This window comes from Harpia harpyja, chromosome 13 (genome assembly GCF_026419915.1).
Source record: "Harpia harpyja isolate bHarHar1 chromosome 13, bHarHar1 primary haplotype, whole genome shotgun sequence".
NCBI lineage: Eukaryota > Metazoa > Chordata > Aves > Accipitriformes > Accipitridae > Harpia > Harpia harpyja.
In genome coordinates, this window is record NC_068952.1 from 35134753 (window position 1) to 35159326 (window position 24574).

Sequence of the window (24574 nt, forward strand, 5' to 3'; positions counted from 1 at the left end):
AAGGGTGAAAATGTATACTCCGGCTCGGAAAATGATGAAGAGAGTTTAGAGGGTCAGAGACCCAATATCAATTTAGACAAATTGAAGAGTGCAGGCAGGTTGATAAACAGGGGAGTTATAGCAACGGATCTGAAAATGAGCTAACATTGAACTTGGTGATAAAATGGTTGTTTTTAGAGATAAAAAGAGGAAGAAGCAACAGAAATGTGGGCTAGATATAGTAAAAGACTTAAGCAGCAACAGTTCAACTACAGTGACATGTAGCAGTTAGGTGCCCAGTCACTGGAGTGAAATTAAAAACTGGGAGGTGAACGCCTATGCTCCTAGTACAGTTCCTGAGGAGAGTTAAGTGTTTTGAGAAGGCAATACAAATGTTTTTGTGTTGATCAAGGAGTTTCCTCTAATTAGTCACTAAGAAATACAAGGATGTCCTTGAGCTCTACTCCTGTTTTTACAAAATGCGTAATTCTGTGACAGCCGCTCATAGCGGGTGCCTAAGAGTGAAGCTTCAGACTCACTCTTCTGGTTTTTCGCACCAAGAAGTCTCTGTGTACTTTAGTCCCTGAGTCACACTTGTAGGCAAGTGTGTCCTTTCACCTGGGGTCTGGAATCCATTCCTGAGAGCAGGTAGCTGCAACTCTTCCATAAAGGAACTGCGTGAGGCATTCACTGACTGGATTTCTGTGGTTCTCCTTTTGTAGCCACCTACTGTTTAGTAGGCTAATGGCTAGACACTTCTCCAGCAATTGGGAGGCTTGGGATCTAGACATTCTCCAGCCTGGGATAGTACAAACCAATGTCCCAGTTTTGAGGACAATGTCCTAAACATCAGTCTGGAGACTGGAAACACATGGGATCATAACTTACCCATCCCTTAATGCTGGTTCACTTAAGCTGTGCAAGAAATGCAAAGTTCTTGGTTGTAAGAAGCACGAACATGCAACTGAATTCAACTGTAGCCTATAGACTATTTCAGTTGGTTGAGAGAGGCTCAGTACTGTCAATGCTTATCAGAGGGAGACATGATGAAAAATTAGGCGCTACACTATCTACTTACTGTATATGTGTTTGGCTGTTAGACAAAATACAATAGCTACTGTCTTTAAAATTTTCAAGCTGAACAGTAAAGTTGCTTATTGAATGTCACGTCCTTGGGAAAGTGTTGTGCATAAATCCAAAACTACCTCTTTTCACCTCTTCCCTAAGTACCTACATTAATTTCTACATATAGCCTTTAAAAAAAAAAAAAGTAATGTCACTGAGGGAAATTGTATTGTAGTTATGGACTGATATGCACAGAAGTGAAGGACAGGAGGGTGGTCCAAACCAAATTTGAGCATTGCATTTCAACCGTCTGGAAATCCAAGAAGAGTAATTGGAGACATTGTTAAGACATGAGGCACAAAAGTTTAAATAATAAGTACAAAAAATACTATTCATGAAAATGTTTTCTTATTGCTCTTCTATGTTGAAGAATTAATAAAAAAAAGTATTGTTATTACCTCTTTTAAATTACTATGTTGAAAATTGGAATACATGCAAAGCAACTAACAATCATTTCTGATCCATCATGAGAGCTTCCAACATGTAAATTTAGAGACCTAACCCAGCTGCTTTGACTCCTGAGTAATCCCACTCAGAAGTAAAGCTAGCTATAAGAAAAATAGGATATGGTACTTAGTCTTCCTCTTTTTGTGCCTTTTTCATATATTCAGTTGGAAAGATTTTATTTGTGATGAAATAAATAATATACTTTAAAAATTCTTGTTTGAGTTTTATGAAATGAAGATAAAACTGTAAATTCACAAGTGTTCATACTACATCTGCATTATTTGTAAAAATGAATGTATTTCATAAAAGAATCACAGCCCAGTTCAAATCTGAAACCCCACAAATACCTCAGTGCACTGTTAATGACTCTAGTCAACATTACAGAAGTTCTCCGAGCAACCAGTCCTCCTCCAGTGACCCAGGACCCAGTGGGAGCAGCCAGTGGAGACAGCAAGTGGGATATGATGGGTATTGGTGATTTTTTATTTTTATTTTTTTTTTTTTTAAATCTTGCTATAGCTCCCATGCATCTTCTTTCTGAAACAAAATTTATGTGAATGTTGTGTATCATAGATTTATTTGCAAACTCCGTTAGTATATTTTCAGATGTACAGGTTTACTGATCTTTAATGTAACATGTATGCCAATAAAATTTTAAAGCCATACCACTTTAACTCTTTAGGACCAAATTGTTATTTCACAATTTAGGTAAATAACAAACAGTTCTTCGGTTTGCTTTCCCAGAAACAGGCCACAAATCAGCTAGTAACTCAGAACTGGAATAAAATAATAATATCTCCTTCTTTTGCTTCAGTGGAAGGGTATTTGATTAAAAAATTATCTTCCTGGTCTTCAAAGGTTTTATTTCCTACTGTGCTTGTTCCAGTGGCATCCATTCCCTGGCAGCTCTCCTCAAAAAAGTAGCACTCTGAAAGAGGTCTCTTCTCCCTAAAAGGCTGTTGTGGTATATAGATGGTTCTTTCACATCCCTGTTAATTTCTTGGGGCTGAAGTTTCAGAAGTTAGCTATCTGTGTATAAAAGACCACCCCAATATACTGTCCATGTTATAAGAATATTATGTGAGACATCTGTTCTAAATTACTTTAAATTTATCACTTTGTTGTATAAATATAGCTGCTGAAAACACTCCTGTTATAAAATGTTGAGCTATGGCAGTATCTACATAGCATAATATAAAAGCATTCCAGACTTGCCACGTGGCTTTCAGAAGCTGCTTTTCAGAAAAAATGTGAATATTGAAAACATCAGCTTGACTCCTTGTCTGTAAGCGTAATATTGCTTTGGCATGACTGTTTGTCGATAAGATATTCCATGTAGCAGATACATATGCAATATCTTGGAGACTCCTCAAGGAATTTCAGAATACTCGCTGAAATCTCTGGCAGCTAAATAGATGCTAATAATTCAAATAAAACTTTGGCAAATTTTTTTATGGTAAACATATGAAAATGCATCTTATGCCATTTTTCCAGCACAATTATTTCTAATAGCAGCTTTGGTTTTAGTGTGTTGCTTTGTGAAATAATTTAACTTTTGCAATACAATGCAAAGCAATGGATCTGGTACTAGCTTACATGTTCTGAGTGTGCAAACCTGCAAAACTGCAGGGTTACTTTCTGTGGGGCTTAGTTAATAAAGCGGTTAAGCATATATTACCATAGTTCTCCATTGCAAAAACCTTTGGATATATAGCCCCAAGAATGCATTTCTTCTTAAAGTTCAGTGTCTTCTTGTCCTGTTTACACTTAAGATATAACAGTGTGCTGCTGAATAAATTGCATGTAAATATTTCCATGCAGTGTTTGGAAATGTTAGTATACTTACTTGGGGGGGGGGGTGGTGATGGTTGTTGAAACAAATCACTTGCAAAATACTTTCTTTGAAGAGTAAAAAGTGTTGTTGTTCATCATGTAACTAGTTTTCTAGGAAAAAAACCCAACAGCTTAATCTTCTGTTTATGTTTAAAGGTGCCAATCCCCTTTGCTCCATGAACACCACCAAGGTTCAGGCTCACTGGAGTGTGAAGGAGGCAGAGAACGAGAGGAAACTTTGGAAGGAACTAGACATTCTGGTAATAAAAACCACTGTATCTTAAAAATAAATGTTCTTTGCAATGCAGTGCCTGTTGAAGTGCAGCCACCTTCCGATGTGGAGGTTTCATACGCAAAGAGCATGTAATACAACTGTGAAAGCGAGGACTGTTACAGACAGTCTAACAGAATATGGTGTGGGATATTTAGATAATACTTGGAACAAACTACTCCTGAACTTCAGAAAGCCTCGTGAATGATGAAAAGCAGGTTGAACTTCATTTGATTATCATTGAAAAACTAGATCTTAGGAAATTCTGCAAAGATACACATCTGATTCCAAAGAGTGTACAGGTTTGAAACCTGATGCTAAGCCATGTGCCTTTTTTCTTTGTACAGTATACTTATCTTTTTAGCATTCAGAAATTAAAACACAATTATTTATGGCAGAAACCAAGTGGCATGCACCATCGACCAAAGTCCTGAGCTCCTACAAAGACCGGGCTTTACAGAAAGAAGGCAGTGGCAAGGAGTCGCCAAACAAACTTTCACATGTAAGTCTTTTACTTGGATGTCATTCAAAACTCTAAAAAAAAACCCAAAACCAAAACAAAACCCACCCTGGACTTAAAAAAATACATATTGAAAATACATTTTAGTAATTTCTGAAGACCACTGTGTGTTTTGGGAGGCATGGAGTATGCTCACCTGCATGTGGGGTGAATTGAGTATGCTTAATCTGTGTTTAAAAACTAAGAACTCCAAGAAGGCTTGGGTCTGGGGCACTGAGGAGATAAAACTAGCATAGTCTACACTCAGCTGTGTATTTACAGCTTCATTTGTACTGGCTTGCTTACTCTGTGAAGTATTTCATATCCTTTCCAAAAAAAAAATGTTCCCCATACCACTTGTCATGTTGTGTGAAATACCCATGTAGTATAATTATCAATAAGCACCGTAAAAATGTAGTTTGTATGTTGGGAATGCTGAACAGATTTCTAGTCTAGCTAGTTTAGTGGCTTGTCTTCAGTAATGGCAAAATCCTCAATGACTTAGTGATGGAAAGTACATTAATGATATGCATGGTCTTTTTCTATTTTTTTTGTGTGTTTGTTACATGGACAAACCTGCTATATGTAGTAGGAATCTGTACACTATTTGTAGATTTATATTGGTAAGAATATGAGGCCTGTTTCTCATCTTATGTACATTGATACTTTATGATAATCTAGGTTGATACTTCTCGAAAAAAGTACTATCATAAACAGAACCATGCTGTAGAGTTACACACATGAAGACAAAAATACTTTCTTTTACTTTAAGCCAAAGTTGACAGGAAGCTAGAATCAGTATATGTAACAATCAGTACTAAACAGAGCACCGATACCAAAGTTAAATGATGAGTTTGCTTAACTTCAATCAGAGTTTTAGGCTAATGGCAGCTCTCATGCTTTTGGGATGGTGGGGGTCTGAACAGAAAATTTCATAATGGCCTTATGTTTGTGTTTGCCTGCCTATGCATATATGTAGTGCAGGTGCAAAAGAACTGTATTGTACAAAGTAAGAACCAGCATTATTATAAAGATAATACTAATAAAATGAGGCTATTTTGTTGTTTGATGCTGTAAAACAGGAAAAAAATGTAATCACCTTGTAAAGGACCTTGTAATGTTCTCTTGTGCATCCCCTTTTTGTTCAGCTCAATTTGCCATATGAGACTCTGCCAGCCAGTGAAATTCACAGAGAGGGCTACAGCAAATGTACGAGAACTTTGTAAAATATTTACCCATTAGAAAAAAATGTCTATGCTCTCTTTTTATAAGTTTTAACTTGGGAAGGAGAGTGGGGGGAATTTCACTGGCTATCTTCAAGATATCTTTGTTCTCGTGGAACAAATATCATATTCCTGCTGGGTTTTGGTTGGTTTGTTAGTTTGGGTGGTTTTTTTTGTGGGGTGGTGGTTTCTTGGGGGTTTTTTTGGTTTTTAATCTTGCTCCACAACACAGTCTTTAACAACATATAACAATTAGGGTCATGGTGAGCTTTCATACAATAATTTCTCTTAGCACAAGGAAATGCATAAAATGATCCTCAGCTATGGCCATAGTGAACTTTGAGCAGTTCAAGATGTCTGTATCAATAGCTGTTGTCCAGATTCTCTGCTGCTTGCAGGGTCAGGAAGGTACCTAAGCGTGTATTTTCAGCAACATAGAGGAAATTTTGGGGAAGGTTCATACATACAATACGTCTTCTGAGGCTAATGTTATGCCTTTGAGCTTTTTTGGTTTTCCCTCTCTTGTTTCTTTCCACTTTGGTTCCATTTTACATTTACAGTAAGAAGTGACCTGCCTTTTCTCCAGACACCTTTTTCCAAGTCCCTGTCCTTGGAAAAACTGCTCACTGTATTTTTGTCAATTGTTCCATTGTTTTTAAGGTGACAGCCATCTTGTAAAGGTTAGAATGAATGCAAGTGTAACCCCTCCTTTTTTTCTAAAATAATTTTCTCAAATTTTGAGTCCTGTTAATTTCACTTATATTCTACCTAATAGAAGTCCATCTGCCCTTATTCTGTCTACTGTGTCACAGAGATAAGTTAATCCAACTCTCTATAAAATCTCTTTTAAAAAACCAGCAAAACCCCCCAACTTTATTGACACAAATGCCTGACATAATTATTCCACTTCAATAGCCATGCTATGTGACTTAAGTTACTTTCATCTGGTACACACACATCGCAATTGGCTTCAGTTTAACTAGCCACACATCCAATTGGATTTGATCCAATAAGCTGCATATTTCACCCACACTGAGAAAAAGCCAACGATAATTCAGTCTTCGGTGTTTTTCAGATTTGCAGTAGAACTTGTTTTAACACATAATTACCAATGCTTCTAGCTTTAACAAATGCTTATTTCAACTGTTCAGAAATGCAATTTTATGGATGTTAAGCAGGTCCTATAATCAGAAAATTCAAGTGTGATCTTAAGATTTGCCATAGAAGATGGAACTAGAGCCTTTTTATTTGCAGTGACATCAACCTTTAATGTGTCTAGCCAGCTGTGCAATTCATTTCATAGAAACTGGTGGTATAATTAGCTCTTTTCATACTTTGCAGTTATATTATAGCATACTGTAAAAAATAACAGAATGGTCTTTGAATGGCACAGATTCAGTAATTTATATGAAAATAAATATTTTACTGTTTAACTTGAGGGGGCTCTTTTTTTTTGTTTGTTTTCTTGTTGTTAAGATTGGAGACAAAAGCTGTTCAAGCCACTCAAGCAGCAACACCCTATCCAGTAATACATCCAGCAACAGTGATGAAAAACACTTTGGTTCTGGAGATCTGATGGATCCTGAGCTGCTTGGATTAACATATATAAAGGGGGCTTCTACTGACAGTGGAATTGATACGGCTCCCTGCATGCCTGCTCCTCTTCTGGCCCCTTTGCACCTTGCTGGCAGCAGGTCTGGAGTACATTGTCATACTGAGCAGTGGACCGAGTCTTCTGAAACTCCTGGGCCAGATGATGATCCAGCTAAAATCTATGCTGTTCATAGCTATGCCTCTGCTATTTCTACCAGTCATACAGCTGAAGGCAGTATGGGAGACCTAAGTGAAATTTCCTCTCACTCCAGGTATGTGTTTCTTACAAATTAGGGATTATGGATTACAGATTAACATACAGAGAACTTTTTCATTGTTGTTACTCTGTTTACCTTTCTTTGAAAGTGCACTTAACTGTTTTTGATTTTTTTGTCATATTTAAATGCCGATATGAGCAATTTTCAGGCAATTTCTGATGACTCTGCCTAAAAAGCGTAGCTAGCCCTACTCCCAGAGCTGATGGAGACTTTATATGTGACCTTGTGCACATTGCTTAGGTTTTTAAAGTTGGGAAACATCCCTGAATAAAAGGGAAGTTTGCACCTAGAACTTAATTCAATTTTTTTTTTTTTTTAGTACAGTGCAACAAATTACCTGGGAGCTAATGCTGACGGAAATCAGAAAAATTGCAAAGGACAATTTTTACATATAGTGATGGACAATTTTTACATATAGTGAAACTGCATTGCATACTGTCCCCCCTAATTTACATTATTGTGATGTATGCTTTACAATTTTGTTTGTTGAACTGAATTTCTGATTGATTTTCAGCTCTTTTTGTTACCAGTGGAATGTGTGCATGGTACATCTGTTGTAAAGCAAACTTTGAAAGTACTCTTTTACAGCTGGTTGCCTTTATGTCCCAATTCCCATTTTATGGTGACTTTGAAGTTGAAGCTTTGGTCTATGTGTTAAGGTTTTTACTCTGTAAAGGATGGAAGGAAATTATTCTTCTTTCCCTCTTATTTTCCTGTTTTCAATGTCAATCAGTACAGGAAAATAACCAAATAATATCTTGTGTCCTCATTTCTTTATATGTTAGACATGAGTGAATTAGTATTGTATACTTATTCTAACTTGCAGATATTTTTTTTTTGCAAGTTATAGAAGATAGTATAGACTATTGTGAAGACTAGGTAAATGCTTTGACATTAAACTTTTGCTACCTGTGTGATAATGCAGATGCTCCAGCTTTACTCTGTTTTGTGTGTGTTGAGATCTAATTGTATATATTGAGACTTCTAAAGCACTAGAAGTAAGCTCTGTGTTTCTAGGACTTCATAATCATGAGCTGAAATAGATTTCTAATGGCTAGAATACATATTCTCAACACTTGTGTGGCAGCTGTCATATTTAAAGTGCCAGACAGCCATTAAGTAATCTGCTGCTCACTTCTATGGAATAAACATTTTATGGATTAATTAAAAATTAAAAAAAAAAGAAGCAGCATGTAGATTTTAAGTAAGCTTAGCTAGGCATTTCCAAAGTAGCAATTATTGTTGAGATGACGACTCACATTAGGATTGCCCAATTCCACTTTGGCAAGATCAATGTTTTCAAATGATCACCTTCTAATTTGTGTGCCAAATCCTTTTACTATAGGAAAATGTCTGACTTACTTATGTTATGTGACCCAACTGTTCTATTTAACTTTGCTTACATATCCTTCAAATTATGTTGGAGTGATAAATAATTTTGCAGTTGGGTTTAAAAGATAGCATCACCTATACAGCACCCACAGGCATACATTACTAAAAAATACCTCATTTTATAGCTGTGATGCTGCAACAGTGATGTGTTCAAATAGAGATAAGAAAGTTGAGTTAACATATAAGCATGTGATATCTACTGCTGAATCCTATATGTATTTTCCAACTGGTCAGACACTGAGTTTGTATTTCTTTGTAATCTATAATGATGAAACTCTAACACTTGAGGCATTCATTCACAATTATTTTACAAATGTTAAATAGTAAACTCGTTCTTCGGTAGCTAACCAGTGTAAAACTTCAAGAAACAAGCTCACAGACTGGTGGAATGTGATTGATCTATAAATGGAACATTTCTGTATTGAAATTGTGTTCGGTTTACTGAATAGATAAAGTGCAATGCACAGGAAAGATGTTGGTTGAAAGGTACTGGCCTGATTCTCTAACATCATCAGATAACGAACCCCCTGAAAAAACTAATACTATAGTGTCCGAGTGAGATTTACAGAATTAAACCTGCTGTGGGAAACAGTATCTCAAGCTACAATCCTGACTTGAGCTATGCACAACATTATGTCTCACAGCTCTGTTATTAATTGTTTTCTCTCTCCTGTTTGATATTAATTGTGCAAATGAATTATCAAATACCTTCATGTTACTGTAGCTGAAACAGCTTAGCTTCATTGCCTTTAGTTTTGCTTTGTTTCTTACATAGAACATCTTTTGGATCCTAAAAATATATACTGCTTGTTCCAACCATTGCGTTGAACTCGTTATCTAAAACTAGGCTTTTATAGGCATTTTATTTCTTCACTTCAAAAATATTCCCTTGTTTAAAACCTACAGAATGAGGTTGGATGCTCAAATTTTCTTAAATGTAGTTGCAAGTAGAAGTCTAAAATTCTCTGGATAATGTCCTTGCTGTTGATCTGATATGTATTTTACATTGTGCTTCAGTGTTTGCTTCATCTTTAGATTTCAGTTTTTCATAACTGAATTATTTTATTCATCACATATTTACATAATTTATTTGCCTATTTGCAAGGATAGCAAGCGAAACACCTTTTAACATCACACCCATTATTTTCTTCCCCCAAAACCTCAGCCTTGTTTCTGCTTTTTGGGGAGGAAGAGGGAGGAGAGAAAATAAATTGGTTTTAAGATTAAATGCACGTACTAACTGTGATTAAAATTATTAATCCATTGCCTTAATGATTCAACTTTCTACCACAATAGGCCCTTTAATTTGATCTAATGATGTGCATTGCTTGTATTTGACTCTGCATGGACAGCAAAGTAGCCATGTCTGTTACACTTTAAAGAACACCTCCTGGTCCTCTGAATTAATCCAATGCTCTTGGGATTAGATTAAAAGATAGCACTGTGTTTGGTATTTGTAGACCAACAACGAAAGTTAGGAGCTGCTGCTTCAGGTTCCAGCCTCTGATTTTAGGCCAGGCACTTGGGTTCTGAATGCTTTGCTTACTTCACCTCCAAGGTGAAAAGAAGAAGTTTATTCTTCAAGGACGTGTTTGCTTTAGTTCATTTTAAATCATTTTGAGAGTCTTCAGTAAAAGGTTTCATTAGTGCCTACTAGTGCTATTATTCATAATAAAAGAGGCTATTAAAATTATCCAGAGGACTGTTTTTGTTGAACTGAAATTTACTTCTGTTAATATTAAATTCTCAACGGTACTGAATGAAAGACACAGCTTAAACTGGCGTGAACTGGCAAAATTAACATGAAGTGGAAAAGCACATAAGTTTTATGATTAGAGAGATATTTGGGGTAATTCCCTATGTAGTTCTTGATGTAAATGGAATTATACCATTAATAATGTGTGTGTACATATTTACTTAAAATTGCACACACAAATTCTATATATATGTCTTGAACTTAGTCTTTTAATTTTAATTCATATCAGTTTGCATTGGCATTTCAGCAAGTTGAATTATATACATTATTTTTTTTTAGAAACTCATCAGAATTCTGTTCTCAAAGAGCTTTAATGTATACACTGCTCGTGTGTAGAAAATTACTGTACCAATATTGCTACCTTGATTTTAATCTTGAGAAAAACTTAACATTAAGAATTATAGCTGCATACCAGGTGAAGCGTTTCTGATTTGTTGTTGTATAGCAGATTTCATTTTTGCTTTTGTGTGTTTTCTTTACTTTTGCAGTGGGTCACATCATTCAGGAAGCCCATCAACACATTGCTCTAAAAAGAGTGGCTCCCTAGATACCTCTAAAGTCTATATAGTGTCGCAGAATAGCAGTCAACAGATTTCTGGGTCAGTTTCAAAACCATACCACAGACAAGGAGCAGTGAGTAAATATGTCATTGGATGGAAAAAATCAGAAGGAAGTCCTACACCTGAAGAATCTGAAGTTTCTGAATGCCATGAGTAAGAACACTGTTTCATTTTGTTGGGGGAAGTAGGGTAATGAAAATAAATTTTAAAATAGGATAGAAAAATTAAAAATTACAAATTCCATTTTGCTTTTAAATGTTTGGGGGTTTTTATGTACCTTTATGTACCAAAGATACGTCCAAAAAAAAAAAGAAAAAAAGGCAACAACTGCACAGGATGCAGTTTTCTCCTCTGTTCTCTCCACCTGCATCTTTTTCCCCATGTGTCAAATACAGCAAGCTGACAGAAATTTCTGAAAGTGTGTGTAGGCAAAAATGTATGGCTACATCAGACATTCTGAATTTCTATTTTGAATCTCTAGTAAATAATTGGGAAGGTACAATTTTATTGAGGTCTTCAAGACCTTTTCTGCAAATCTTCAGGAACTTTAGTTAGTTGAAAAAAGCTTACTTCCTAATGTTTCTGTGTTAAACCTTACTACCTTGTTGCCTATCACATCAGCTAATACATTACAGATGAGAGAGATGACCATAAACATATCAGTGATCTATGGTAGATAATTCTAAAAAATTAGTGCCAGTTGGGGGTATTTTAGTGGTTCTTTGGTATCTTTTTCTGGCTTTGTTTTTAATGAACAGGTACGAACTGGTGGTTAGGACCCCACAAGAAAAAGATCAAGTGTGGATATATCTGACCCTCTCTTCACGAGACTACAAAATGTGCAGGCTTCAATAAAACTACATATTTTTCTAGCAAGCAACATTTAGACAAAAATATTCAGAGCAGTTCTAACGAACACCTATATGTGCAGTTTAACACAGGAATAGCTCATGAGAAATGTATTCTTCTTAGGTGGAAGAAAAAGGCTTGTACTCAAAGGATAAGGTGCAGTATCTCAAATATGGATAGAGATGATACTTTCACAGTGCTGCAGCAGTAATAAGTAATGTTTGAATCTGCTGTTTAAAACTAACCTTTAAATTCCTGTTATCTTCAAAATCATCTTCTCAAATAACCTCCTTGCTTTCTTTTTGTGCATAAGCTGTTCAGTTCTATCTCTCAGTAAATCATAGTCAGCCCTATATATCTCGATAAATTGACAAGAGGACATGCAGTACCTGATTTTCAAATGTTTGATATGGGATTACTCTTTGTTTAATGGGAATGGGTTATTTGCATCTAATGTCTCATATTGCATATATGTGCATATTTATGGCAAGATTCGTATTTAAAAATACAAGCTCAAATATATATGCTATGAAATATGACCCTGAAGTTAAGCTCCTAAATTCCTAATTTTCAAAAGTAGATGTTACTACCTTCCTGTCCTGGTTATTTGTGTTTCTTTGAGTTACTGTACTAGTGATTTCATATTTCCCCCCCCAATGTTTGAATTGCTTAAATGGTTCAGTCATAGTAGTATTTGCATTTAAAAAGTGGCAACTTCATTGATTCCCACAAGTTTTTGCATTTTGAAGTTGATGAACTCCTGCAACAATTTCTCTTTATTTTGAATGGAACCCTTAAAACAAAATTGTGTAATGAATCATGGTATTTAGACTGAAACCACAGCAATTTAGAAAAGTATCTTCAAGAGCTAGTTCTATCTAAGAAATATTAATTTAATATGGCAGCACTTCATATATCAGAAAATATTTTCAGATTTTTCCATGGCGTACAGCATTGCTTCACCTCTTTCTTTCTAGGAAAGCTTTCTATACATCACAGAGAGGAAGTATCTCTCTGAGGATAATTACATTGAAATAAAATAACATCTCTAATTAGCAGTGATGATGAAAATCAGGTCAATTGCTGAATGTTGTGCCACTATAGGATATAATTCACTGAGAATTACACTTTACCATAGCAAAGCTTGTTTCCTCTCTGCTGAAGACAGAGTCACTGATTATGCTACACTTGGCAGTAAGTAATGCCTTCAAATGTGTGTTCTGTGTGACTGGGAATCTCTAGTTCCTTCGACTGCATTTCCAGAGTAAACCTGTTAAAATTCTCTCCCTCCTTTCTCACTAGAAGGAAGCTGAAAGATAATAATTCAGTTTGACGTTCTTTTGTTGACTGTAAATAAATTTTTATATGCTGGTAATTAAGGAAGACAGCTGTTTTATTCATCTGAAGTGCTTTATGAAATTGCTGATAATAAAACACACTTGGCACATGGCACAATCGATTACCAATACACTTCAAACATTGCCATTGATGACCATAGTAATTTTGCCAGATTGTGAAGCTGGATACAATATCACACTATAAAATACTGGTTTTCTTATTTGCTAAGGAAGTCAAAGTTAAAATATTTTGCGATGAACTATTGGAAATGTTGCTATAAATACAACTTTTACAATAGAGAAGTATGGTGTGTAAAAAAGAGAGAGGCAAGCTAGGAGAAACAAGCATTATGCTTTTTTAAATTGTTCTTTAGAATACCTAAAATTGATTTTTCAGTCATTTAAGAATTTCATTTTGGACCCAAAACCAGTTTCATAAATATAAAATGATCAAAAAAATGTTCTAAATAAGTGTGTGCTGTGTTAGGAGATAATTCTAACAATTTTTACTTGGTGACAGAAGATGAATGCAGTCTTCCAAATCCAAGAGCACTATTGCTTCTCTTGCTAAAACCACCAATTGTCTCAACAGAGTGTATGATGATATTGATGCTGTGTCTGCATCAAGTCCACTCCAAACTTCTGTGAGGAATGCGATTGTTGAAAGCCAGCAAGTCTTGTCCAAAGAAGATTTTCTGAAGTTGATGCTGCCAGACAGCCTCTCTATGGAGGAGGGGAGAAGAAAGGTTAGCTACTTTCTTTGGCTCTTTGTATCTCAGACACATTTACCTTAGAAATGAATTTCTGGTATTCCCAAAATTGCTGTAGAGAAGGCAATATCATTTTGTAGAAGTTAAGTATATTCTGTGAGGATGCTGTAAGTACTGACCATAAGTCCCAAAATATCATTTCCACAATATGAAAATGGTATCTAGTTTGATGGTTATGTATGAAACACAGTATTATTTAAGTATGTCTTTGCTTAGCTTGAGCAGAGACGGGTGCAGGCTGAGCAACTTAATTATAGTTTCAAAGATTAAAAGTAACATTTTCAAGGTTGGACGCCTGAATTTATGCACCTCACAAGATACTAAGGCACATGAATAGAAGTAGCCCGCTTTCCCCTGCCCTGTGATTCTCAGTACCACCAATTTCGTTGGAAGTCTGAATTCATGTAGGTATCAATGGCAACTGCTCAAAAGGCTTAATTGTCAGTGCTAGTGGAGAACATACATCTAATCTTTATAGTATGAGGACAATCGGTAATATTTAAAAGTTCACAAAAAGTGGATAGAGAACTTAAAATTTACTACTCCCCAAAGTATACATGATTCTGAATTCTGTGCTTAATGTGGAATACAGCACAAAGCAGTTAAATTACTTGAGATAGTTGTCACACTTCGATATTAACTCAATGTGCCCTTAACCCACTGTGTTTATACAATGTGCTAAATAGCATAATCATCATGTCTGAACAAAAGTAACACATGGGAATCCTCTAAGTGCAGAATTGAATTTAAAATTCAGATCATATATATTTTTTAACGTGCAGTATGTTAAGTAGGCGTTATATGTGTTTGAATTCCCATGAATAATGTCCTAAAGGTTTTTATGATTTATGATTGATACAATAATAGGTTTTCTGTGATGATTTCAAGAGCTGCCAATGTTTCTGGCTACCTAAATAAGAAACAACAAGGAGTGAGGAGGTGTGGCAATCCTGAGATAAACTACTGCTCTCCCCTTCCCCTCCCAAGACACTCCAATAAAAGCTCACAAAGTGAGAGAGACCATAGGCCCTGACTCGCAGGGGATCCCCAGCCGTATGGCTTGGCAGTATCCAGTCTTTGATTATGCCTTCATAGAGCATAGTAATCTTGGTATGGGTGAGTCAGTTGTCTTTGACAGCGAAGCCAGAAAGGGATTTTCTGAATATGTAAGATTCTACAGAATCAAATCACATTTTTTGTTTGGTTTGGTTTTACCTTCTTCATAGATTGGGGAATAATGAGCCCTCTAGGTAACGTTTAATTTTTGTCGCACCCTGAAAGGAAACTCGGTAAAGCTCCAACAATTAACATTCAACATGTTTGGATAGCTAGTGAACAACCTTTATAGATAGAAGATGCAGTATAAGGTTGAGGAGAGTTGAGTAACAGGCAAGAACTGCAGCAGGATGCTTGCTGGGAATCTTATTTCAGGAAAGAGGGTCGGAGACCCTTCAATTCAGAGGGTGAAGGCTTTCAACCCTTTGCCAAATGTGGGCCCTAATTAGGCTCAGTGTCTTTTGATATTCTGTAACCACTGCTTATAGAAGGATACCGTATATCCATGCATTTAAGGATGCTCTGTATGTCCTCTATCCATTCGTTTAGGGATGCTGCTTATGTCTATTGTTGTGACCATTTTACATATATGTTAAAATAGTTTTGGATTATGTTTATTCCACGGCCCGTATCTGTTTCAGACAAATCTCTAGAACCGATGTAGAATTTTGATGCTTTCCTAGATTAGAATCTGAATATCCCCCAATTTTCTGTGGGACACAGCTAAGCATTCTAACTATGGTTCTGAGTTGTCATCAAGATAGATGCTTTCCTGAACTAGCACTATGAAGTGTATTTAAGCGTTTTGTAAAGACTGTGTCTTGTGGCATGATTGAGTGTTTCTGTGTATTCCTTTTAGAAGTATTCATCAGTGAGCAAGTTTTGTCAGAAATATAGCAATGTAGATCTCTTTAATTCTATGCTATATTCACTGTTTTGAAAAGCCACTGCTCTTAAGCATACATTCTGCACAGGGAGTGTGCAACGCCTAATTAATTACAAAGAAAACAGGACAGGACATTAAATTGTTATGTGCAGGACAAACCAGTTAAAATAATTAAGGCAATAAATGACATTTGTAGATGTGAAGAATAACTGGATTTGCAGTGCTGAAGAATGACTTAGAGGTGGAATGGCCCAGTTTTACAATACAGTAACATCTTGTTTTACTGTAGATATTTGGGTTGTGGTCTAAGTAATTTTTTGAAAAGCATAAACAGTTTTCACTGAACTCCATTATCCTCTTTTCTAAGCCTATTTTGTGATATCTGGAGAGTTGCAGTGTCTCAAGTCACTTTATCGTCCAATGAATTATACTGCACCATATATCAGTTCAGAATGTTTAACATTAAAGCATAGTCATTTCAAATTAAAATCAAACAGTTCTATGTATAGTCTTGAATAAATGTTGCCAGAGCTGGTAATCTCATATATATATATTTCCGGAAAACATTGCTGTCATAAGGCTATGGAGGTTTCATTTAACATTTCAGAATTAATAAAACTATACAGTATCTGATAAATTCATGGTGACATGTTCCAAAATATCAAGAGGAAGTATGAAAATCTAGTTCAGTAATTCTTTTGAGGCCCCAGTAGATCTGATATGGTGGAACAAATCCCTGATCTTCTATATTAGCTCAAGAATTCCAGAGTTGCCTGCCCAGAAAAATACTCCCAACACTGATGATGTGATATGATTGTGTGAATTATTTATCCAGTAATATGTGTTCTTATATCTTCATATCTTGATGTTTAGTTTGCATTTTATGGAAACCTTTCTCCACGGAGGACACTTTACCGTACCCTATCTGATGAGAGTATATGTAGCAATCGAAGAGGATCTTCATATGCTAGCTCTCGAAGCTCAATGCTAGACCAGGCCTTGCCAAATGATATCTTGTTCAGCACTACTCCACCGTATCACAGCACATTGCCTCCCAGAATGAGCCTGACTCCTGGAATGGGAAATCTGAGAAGTAAGTGATGTTGCTGTCATTGCTGAGTTTGGAATATTTGTAATAAACTCAAACCACCAAATATTAAGTTAGATTTTACTTTTAAGGTGAAATTATGAAATGTCAGATCAGTGTTCTAGATATCCTAGTAAAAGCTTATTAGGTCAGCAGCACATGCTTATGCTTGCCCTACTGATCAATTCAGATTTATCATATTTGGAGATAGCATTCACTTTACTTCCCAAAAAACTTCATGAGACCAGTGATAGGCAACGAACATTTCTCTGAAGATATTTCTTGTTATCATTTTATTTTCCAGTGGTGACCTAATTAAGCCAAGCTAGCCTGTTTTATTTTAATATTTTTATTTGTTTATTTTTTATGTGCATTCAAATTACCGAAATATTCACGAATATATTCAAAATAATAGCTAAATGGGACAGCTTCTATTTAGATGGTTACATCTAAATGTTACATTTTGGTAACATCTTAAAAGGAAATGTGTACTAGTTGTTGTCATCATCTCCAATTTCAAAACTGAATTTGCTGATACTTTTTTTAACATGTTAGTAGAACCTTTGCAAATAACACTTCTTTTTTAATGGCAGAAAAAGAGTAGTCTGGGGTGCTAAATTAAAACCATTTTATGAAGGTTACTCTTTACTTGTGAGGTCTTCGTAAGCAAGATCTTTTTTATATGCTTATCTTGCAATAATTCCAATATGGAGTGATGAACTATAAAGTTTGTAGTAATTTTGTGGGAAAAATTGAATGAAAATTAAAAAAAAAAAAGGAAATTGTGAAAAATATATATATATGCTGATATACCACAGCCCAAATCTACACAGCCAGATACATAGATGTAGGCTACATATCCATATTTATATATTTAATAAGAGTTAATTTAAAAAAAAAAATGCTAAATCTCTTCACTTCTCAGTTATTTTAGGCTGACGTAATAGGGGACACCCAATCTAGAAAAAAAAAAAAGGCACTTTTAGTTAGTTAGCTACTTTAATATTGCATCACAGCTGACCACAATTTAAAAACACAGTAGAGCAACTGTGGACTCTGAAGTCCATAGTTAAGAAGCTGTAGGTGGATTTCTTGAAGGCATTAAGGACTTTTGTAGGTGCACGTTCAGAGAGAATGCAGACAGATGACTTAAAAGAAATCGTAATGAAAAGGGCTCTGTCATTCATCATGTCCTTCAGGAACTGGCAGTCACTTGCTAACTTTCAGAAGTAAGTCTTATATACAAAACACTTTTCTAGTTATAGTGGCGTCAGCTATGAGATTGAGTTTTAGTCACTAACCACTGGTTAATTTTAAACTAGTATTAGAAACAAGTGCTAAATTCCTGCTTCAGATGGGAATGCATGCTTGGTGTATCTTTTGCCATTCTAAAAATATTCTTCTATCAAAGTGAAACTCTTTACTATAAATTTAATATGAAAAGATTCTTTGCTTTTACTGATAGAGAATGAAGACCCATTTTGTTTCATTTGAGACTAATTCAGTAGATTTTGTAGTCTACGAAGGAGCTATGTATATAATCAGACATCCTGATTGTATTTTTTTTTTTTTTTTACTATGATAGGCCTGTGTTTTTAGAGCCATTTCTTTTAAAGGTAAATGTGCAATGGGATGAAACCTGCAGTGTGCTTTTATTCTGGAGATTGACAGAAGGCAATTAATGGTGTACACTCAAGCTGCATACTGCTTCTCCAGCAGTGAAACTTTAGTGTTTGGTGTATTAGTTCTGTCTTAAACACCTCATTTTCCATTCTTGCTGCTTCTTAGATATGGAAAGTTATTTATAAACATAGCTGGGAAAAAACATGAAAATAGTATCCTGTCAGTCAAAATGAAGCTGATTGTTGATATCCAAGGTAGTTCATGCTATTTTCATATAGAATCATAGAATAATTCAACCTCTATTGATATAAAACCTCTATGATATACAACCTCTATTTTCTGCTTCTGGTTTTGTATTATAAAAGTGCCTTGCAATGCCAGCAATATTGGATCTTTTATGATGGCTGTTTCAATGAAGAATTAATTGGTTATCTGTAATTACACTCTGAAAACAAACACATCATGACTTGCCTACCTTTGTTTTCAAAATAAGGTTAGTCAGTGTCTCTGTGTAAGAAACTAACTTCAGCTCTTGTCAGGAAGGGTTTTGTAATCAATGTATAGCAGGTATTTCCATTCTATAGCGGTGGTGGTGTGAGAGGTTTCCTTTTCATTTAGAATCTTAGCTTGAGGTTGTAGTTTCAGGGACCAGGATTCTTAGCTGTCATAGTAAAGTCTTTTGTAAAATACATGTTTGTGATCTTAAAAATTGTAATTTTACCGATATTTAATGTTTACTGAAATCAGTGGAAATAGTGTGGTTTTGGCTGGAATTCATTTTAGAAAGATATGTTTTTGCATGTTATTATCCAGCATGTGGTACATGAAATATTGTGGCAGCAGCAAGTCTCGTGAGATCCCTCTAGCAAGGAAAAGAGTGTGATTAATAGGTAAGCGAGGCAGCACCAAAACCAAAGCATAATAGGCAACTTGAAGGGTTTCAGTTTACTGGGAAATCAGAATTATCAGACAGAATGACCATGCAAATATGGAAACAGAAACTTCAACTCTGCGTGATGTTGTCTGCGAGACGGAGATGAGAAAGTGAAGCTGTAGGATTTTTTAATTATTTTATCGCTGGGGGAAGTGAAGTGAAAGAAGAGTTGCTTTCAGTAAAGCCTGAAATGCAAGCTCTGACAGTTGAGTGCTGTTGATTGCACACAATACACAAATGTAGAAAGGTTTATTTCATTTTATCTTATTTTTAACTTTTTAACAGAAAGCAGAACTCGTGTAGCTGAGAACTCTGGAATTTTACCTTAGGGACATTAAAGATTCCTGAACTGAGACAGTGCTGTTCACGTTGAGTGATTCTAGCATGCTATACGTGGTTGCAGATACAAATCTATCCCCGTCTTGCAAATTCATGGCAGCTGAACTAGCAGGGAAAGAATGAAAACAATGAGAACCACTGATACAGAACTAGTGTACTAACACAAGTCAGAAACCCAGCAAGACGCATGGAGACAGTCTGACTGACATTGCAGGCACCATGGTCCACTCCTATTATGAAACACAAAAAGAAAGGGGAAAGGAAAATACCCTAAGTGATACACTGGCATGACATTCCTGTGCTGTGAGGAAGGGAGCAAGGTGCAGGATACTTGCAGTGGAGGGTCATAAGGAAGGGAATATTTTGCAATGATACACTAACAAATCCTGAAAGTTCTCAGATTATATGTGCCATAGGGAAAAGGCTGCCAGAAGTGCAGCTGATATATCTGCAACAATGTTATTAGATGAAAGTCTATCTTAAAACTGGCTTACTACCAGTGTTAGCTTCAATCCAAAACTAACCTCATTGATAAAGGGCAGTATTAAAATGGAAGAGTATCACTGTGTATTGATGTTGTACAACGTGAACAATTTGGAAATCAGTTTTTCAGTAAATGAATAAAGGCTGTTGATTAAATAATTCATGCAACCAAAGGAGTATATATGTTGTCTGTTACAGACTCTCACGCAGTGAATAATCCACCATACCAGACCATGAGACTATTTTCGATAGCAAAAGGGAAGGGAAAAGTAGTTACTGGGAGCACTTGTCCACTATTCTAACAGTAATGCGAGCATATGTCCATGAGAAGGTCTGGCATCTTTGAAGGGGACTTTGGGCAACCTTAGATAATACTGAAGAAGGGAAGGGTTTGGCAGGCAGAAGCTGTTGTTTAAGAGGACCATAGAGATATAATTGCTGATTGCAGGAAAGAAGAACAGGGAGCAGACAATGCGATTTATGTCTGCGTATGACTTGATATGTTCCTTCAGCTGCAGCATCTTTTGAGATAATCTACTTGTTAAATGACATGTCTAGGATGAGCATGGTAAGTGAGGAGTTCTTAGCAGATATTTTTTCATGATCTGCAGTTTCTACATAAAAGTAGCAGTTCCAACTGAAGCAGGATATTTGTCTTGGAAGTAGAAAAGGTTAAGTCAGGTGAACTTTTCTTCTTTCTGTATAACAGTTACTTTTTGAATACAGAGGTCTGTGGGACCGATAACAGTCAATTTGAGGAGCTCTGTTGGAAACTGAAGTGACCATATAATTTTGGTGAAAATAAGGACTCTTCAAAATGCTTTATACTTTTATGTATCAATAATAAAAATACAGAAAATTCCTAAGTGTAGGAAGAGAGTGACATAACTGAAGACCAGAGACCAGAAGATCTATGATTTTGTGCCAAAAAGAGTACAGCAAATAAAATAATCTTTAAAACTGAAAGATAACACATTATTTCCTCAAAGGAAATAAGGGGTAAGCCTGTGTTGCTTCAAGACCAATCTTGTGGGCAATGAAGATAGCGGCCTACGAGATTAGGCATATCCTCCTGGACACACAGAGGTGGGCATGCTCAAGCATAACTTGCCACCTTTGCACAAATCAAAAAGGAAGACAACAGGCAGCCTGCAGCTGCTAATGCAGCAGTCATACAGAGAAAAAGGGGAGGTAAGAGGAGCAGGGAGGAAATGCAAATACAGGAGGCTAGAAATAATTCATCTCACCCAGAGCATTCCTGAAATACAAACCATGTTCTCCGAAATTCAGAAGCACAGAGAGGCCTATATCATTAGAGCTCCTTTTTTTTTTTTTCCTTTTTTTTTTTCCCTTTTTCCTCCCCTCCCCACCCCACATTGCACAAGAACACGTAATATATATCTTGAAAATTAATTATTCTGTGGTGGCATACTCACGCCTGTTCAGTTATTCCGCTTATAATTTCAGCCATCAGCATGAGCACTTGCGTTTTCAGAGCTATCAATATTCAAATCTCTACTCTGGCAGGCTTTCTGCAGTTGAGTTGCTCTGTCAGGTCTTATGCGGGACTGAATAGGATCCACCCTAAGGTGAACTGAGGTTCTCACAAAGACAGTGCATAATGAAGGATGACTACTGGTGAATTTGTCACTCCTACACTTTAATTTGGAAAGCCAGCAGAATCGCACTGGGAGCAGGCATCTTCCTGACAGGTTTCACAATCAGGCTCTGTAGGCTGATCACACAAAAGCAAGGGCTGTCCCTTAGGGCCTGCCTGCTGGTCTCCAACCAAAAGCTGGCTTGCCAGCCTTTCAAATAAGGCATTCTGTCTATTTTCCACAACAGGGATGTAAAAAACATTTGCACTTGCATAAATAAGGTTCTTATAATTCCCAGGTCATATACAAAAGTTCAGACTGCTCTAATGTTGAGCTTCCAATGTATTTGCACCCCAAGGTAACCTTAGATAAGATTTTATGTATGTTTATAAGGAACTGAAAATAAAATCTTAGTACAGATGTATGGGTAGAATATATTTGTATATTACATTTCCCATTTCATATAACATCCACTTTTGCAAACTAAGAGTGGGTATTGAGAAAGATATTTCTACAAAGATTTGTCAAGCCACTTTCACTTGTAATATGACAATACTGCATCTTTCATATAAGATGTAGAACAAGATAAATTCCACAGTAAACAGGATTTCTACCTCTTCTGCATTGTTTTTGCTTTGTGGGACTCCTGATTTTTGACAGAGGATTGCAAACCTCCTTCACTTTCCTGTTCCTGATTTTTTTTTTTTTAAACAAGCTTTCTGCAAAGAATATGATCTGCTCTAATCATTGCTCCATGGAGTAGAATGCTCTGTAACAGGCTACTGCTTTGGAATTTTTAGGTCAGAAATCTTTAATTCAAATGGACTTTGGTATTCTTTTTCATTGGTATCAGGACAATGACAACAGGCCATTTTCTTAAACTATAATGTATCTTCCACTTGTATGTATGCATTTTTTCCTTCATTGATTTTTGTGTTTGGTGTTTTCCTGGAAAAATTACTCCTCATAAATTTTATACTCTGAATCACTAGAATAACTAGATGGAAATTTCTTTCTGAAATATTTGAGGAAAAATTACTATTTTGACCTTTTTATTTAATAGAAGTAGATACATCTGAAGCAAAATTTCTTTTTTCCTGACTATACTATATAATAAAAATACAATATTGTATCACTAGCTTTATGTTTAAGATGAAATGTGATTATAAATAATGTGTTTGGTTTATGTTTAGTTTTAAGAACCTCTGTGTGCCTGTTCAGCAGTATTGATTTTAATCTGTTCACATTGATCAGAGTGAAGATTGCTTTGGATAGATAAGGAAAATGTAAAACTATTTAAGATAATTATGAAAATTACCATCTCCTCTACCAAGATGTATGTTCATGGTACCTTTCTAAAAGACTGCATAACTGAAAGCTGTGTTTGAACTAACTTTATAGTGTATACATTTTAATTAATACACAATCTATCTTCAGTATACAATGTGTTACTGCTCATTCTGGAGCTTAGAGATCAGCACACAAGTCTTATGTCCTCAGGTGCACAGCTACAAATATTAGACTAATAGGGTAGTATTTTCAATGTGAAAGTGAGTTTTGGATATAGGCTAGAATTTACAAATGCATTAAAAGAAAAGCAGTTGATATTTTTAAAATTACTTCTGGAGCTGAAATATTTGAGTTTCAGAATAAAACTCTGCATGTAAATATTTTGTATGTTGTTTCACAGCCTTCTTAAAAATATAACTTTGTGTATCTAGCAACTTTTCTGCTCAGTGCTCAGGTTTAATATGGTATGATTTGTTTAATATGGTATGCTTTAAGAATGAATGCTGCCTACTCACACAGCATTCACGTGAAAATGCGAAGAACACATCATGTGCAAAGTGGCACAAAAAAACTTTAGAAACCCTTCCCATCTTATTTTGCCAAAGTTTAAAAATTGTTCCACCCATACTGAGTATTGAACAGGAAAAGACAGAAACAAGAGAAATTAAGATAAGCACTCTTTGCTTATACATTTTTTACAGTTCATTATAATAGCTTCAAAATTAATTGTACATCATTGTTATAGGAAGACTAATTATTGTGTTTATTGTTTAGATGAATTCTGGTTCTCAGATGGGTCCTTATCTGATAAAGCCAAATTCAATGATCCTGGCCTGATGCCCCTGCCAGACACTGCCACAGGGCTAGACTGGTCCCACCTGGTAGATGCTGCACGAGCGTTTGAAGGTAACAGGAAAATTTGAATAAAGATCAATGTTCAGTACACAAACTTCTTTTTCAAAATATATATTGTGTAGCCACATTTTTAATTACAAAAGTCCAGTGTTTGCTTCCGTAGCCCTTTAGTTCGTTTGGCAGTATCACTTCAGTGCGGAAGATTGTCACTGAAAATTTGGGGTATTCACGATACTTTCAGTATCTATCTTAGATACAGCTCATCCACTTAGGGGCCTAAGTTCCTTCTGTAATCACTTGGAAAAATCAGGTGCTTTGAAGGAGAAATTCAGAGCATTTAAGTTAGATGTTTAAAATGAAACTGGGAGTAAAACTTCCCTGAGCTTATTGTGTTGTGTTTATGAACTTGTATGTGTAGTCCAAATGATGTTGCAGTCCCTCTCAGTTTTCATAATGAGCCCTTGAAAAACAGCAAAAATGTACGCTATATTTTCCAGTAGCAGAACTTGAG

The 24574-nt window shown here is 35.8% G+C and overlaps 1 protein-coding gene across 6 annotated transcripts in view; it reads left to right on the plus strand.

Annotated features, from left to right (window-relative positions):
• Positions 1–24574, plus strand: part of SIPA1L2 (signal induced proliferation associated 1 like 2) — a 152808-nt gene that overhangs the window by 117209 nt on the left and 11025 nt on the right. For 5 of the 6 annotated variants that reach the window (XM_052805827.1, XM_052805829.1, XM_052805830.1 and 2 more), the window contains 8 exons: positions 1936–2019; positions 3541–3644; positions 4054–4157; positions 6854–7242; positions 10885–11109; positions 13735–13888; positions 16728–16947; positions 23983–24114. In XM_052805827.1, the coding sequence (XP_052661787.1) occupies positions 1936–2019; positions 3541–3644; positions 4054–4157; positions 6854–7242; positions 10885–11109; positions 13735–13888; positions 16728–16947; positions 23983–24114 (1412 nt within the window). The remainder of the gene's footprint in view (positions 1–1935; positions 2020–3540; positions 3645–4053; positions 4158–6853; positions 7243–10884; positions 11110–13734; positions 13889–16727; positions 16948–23982; positions 24115–24574) is intronic. The other variant, XM_052805833.1, reaches the window with a different exon arrangement.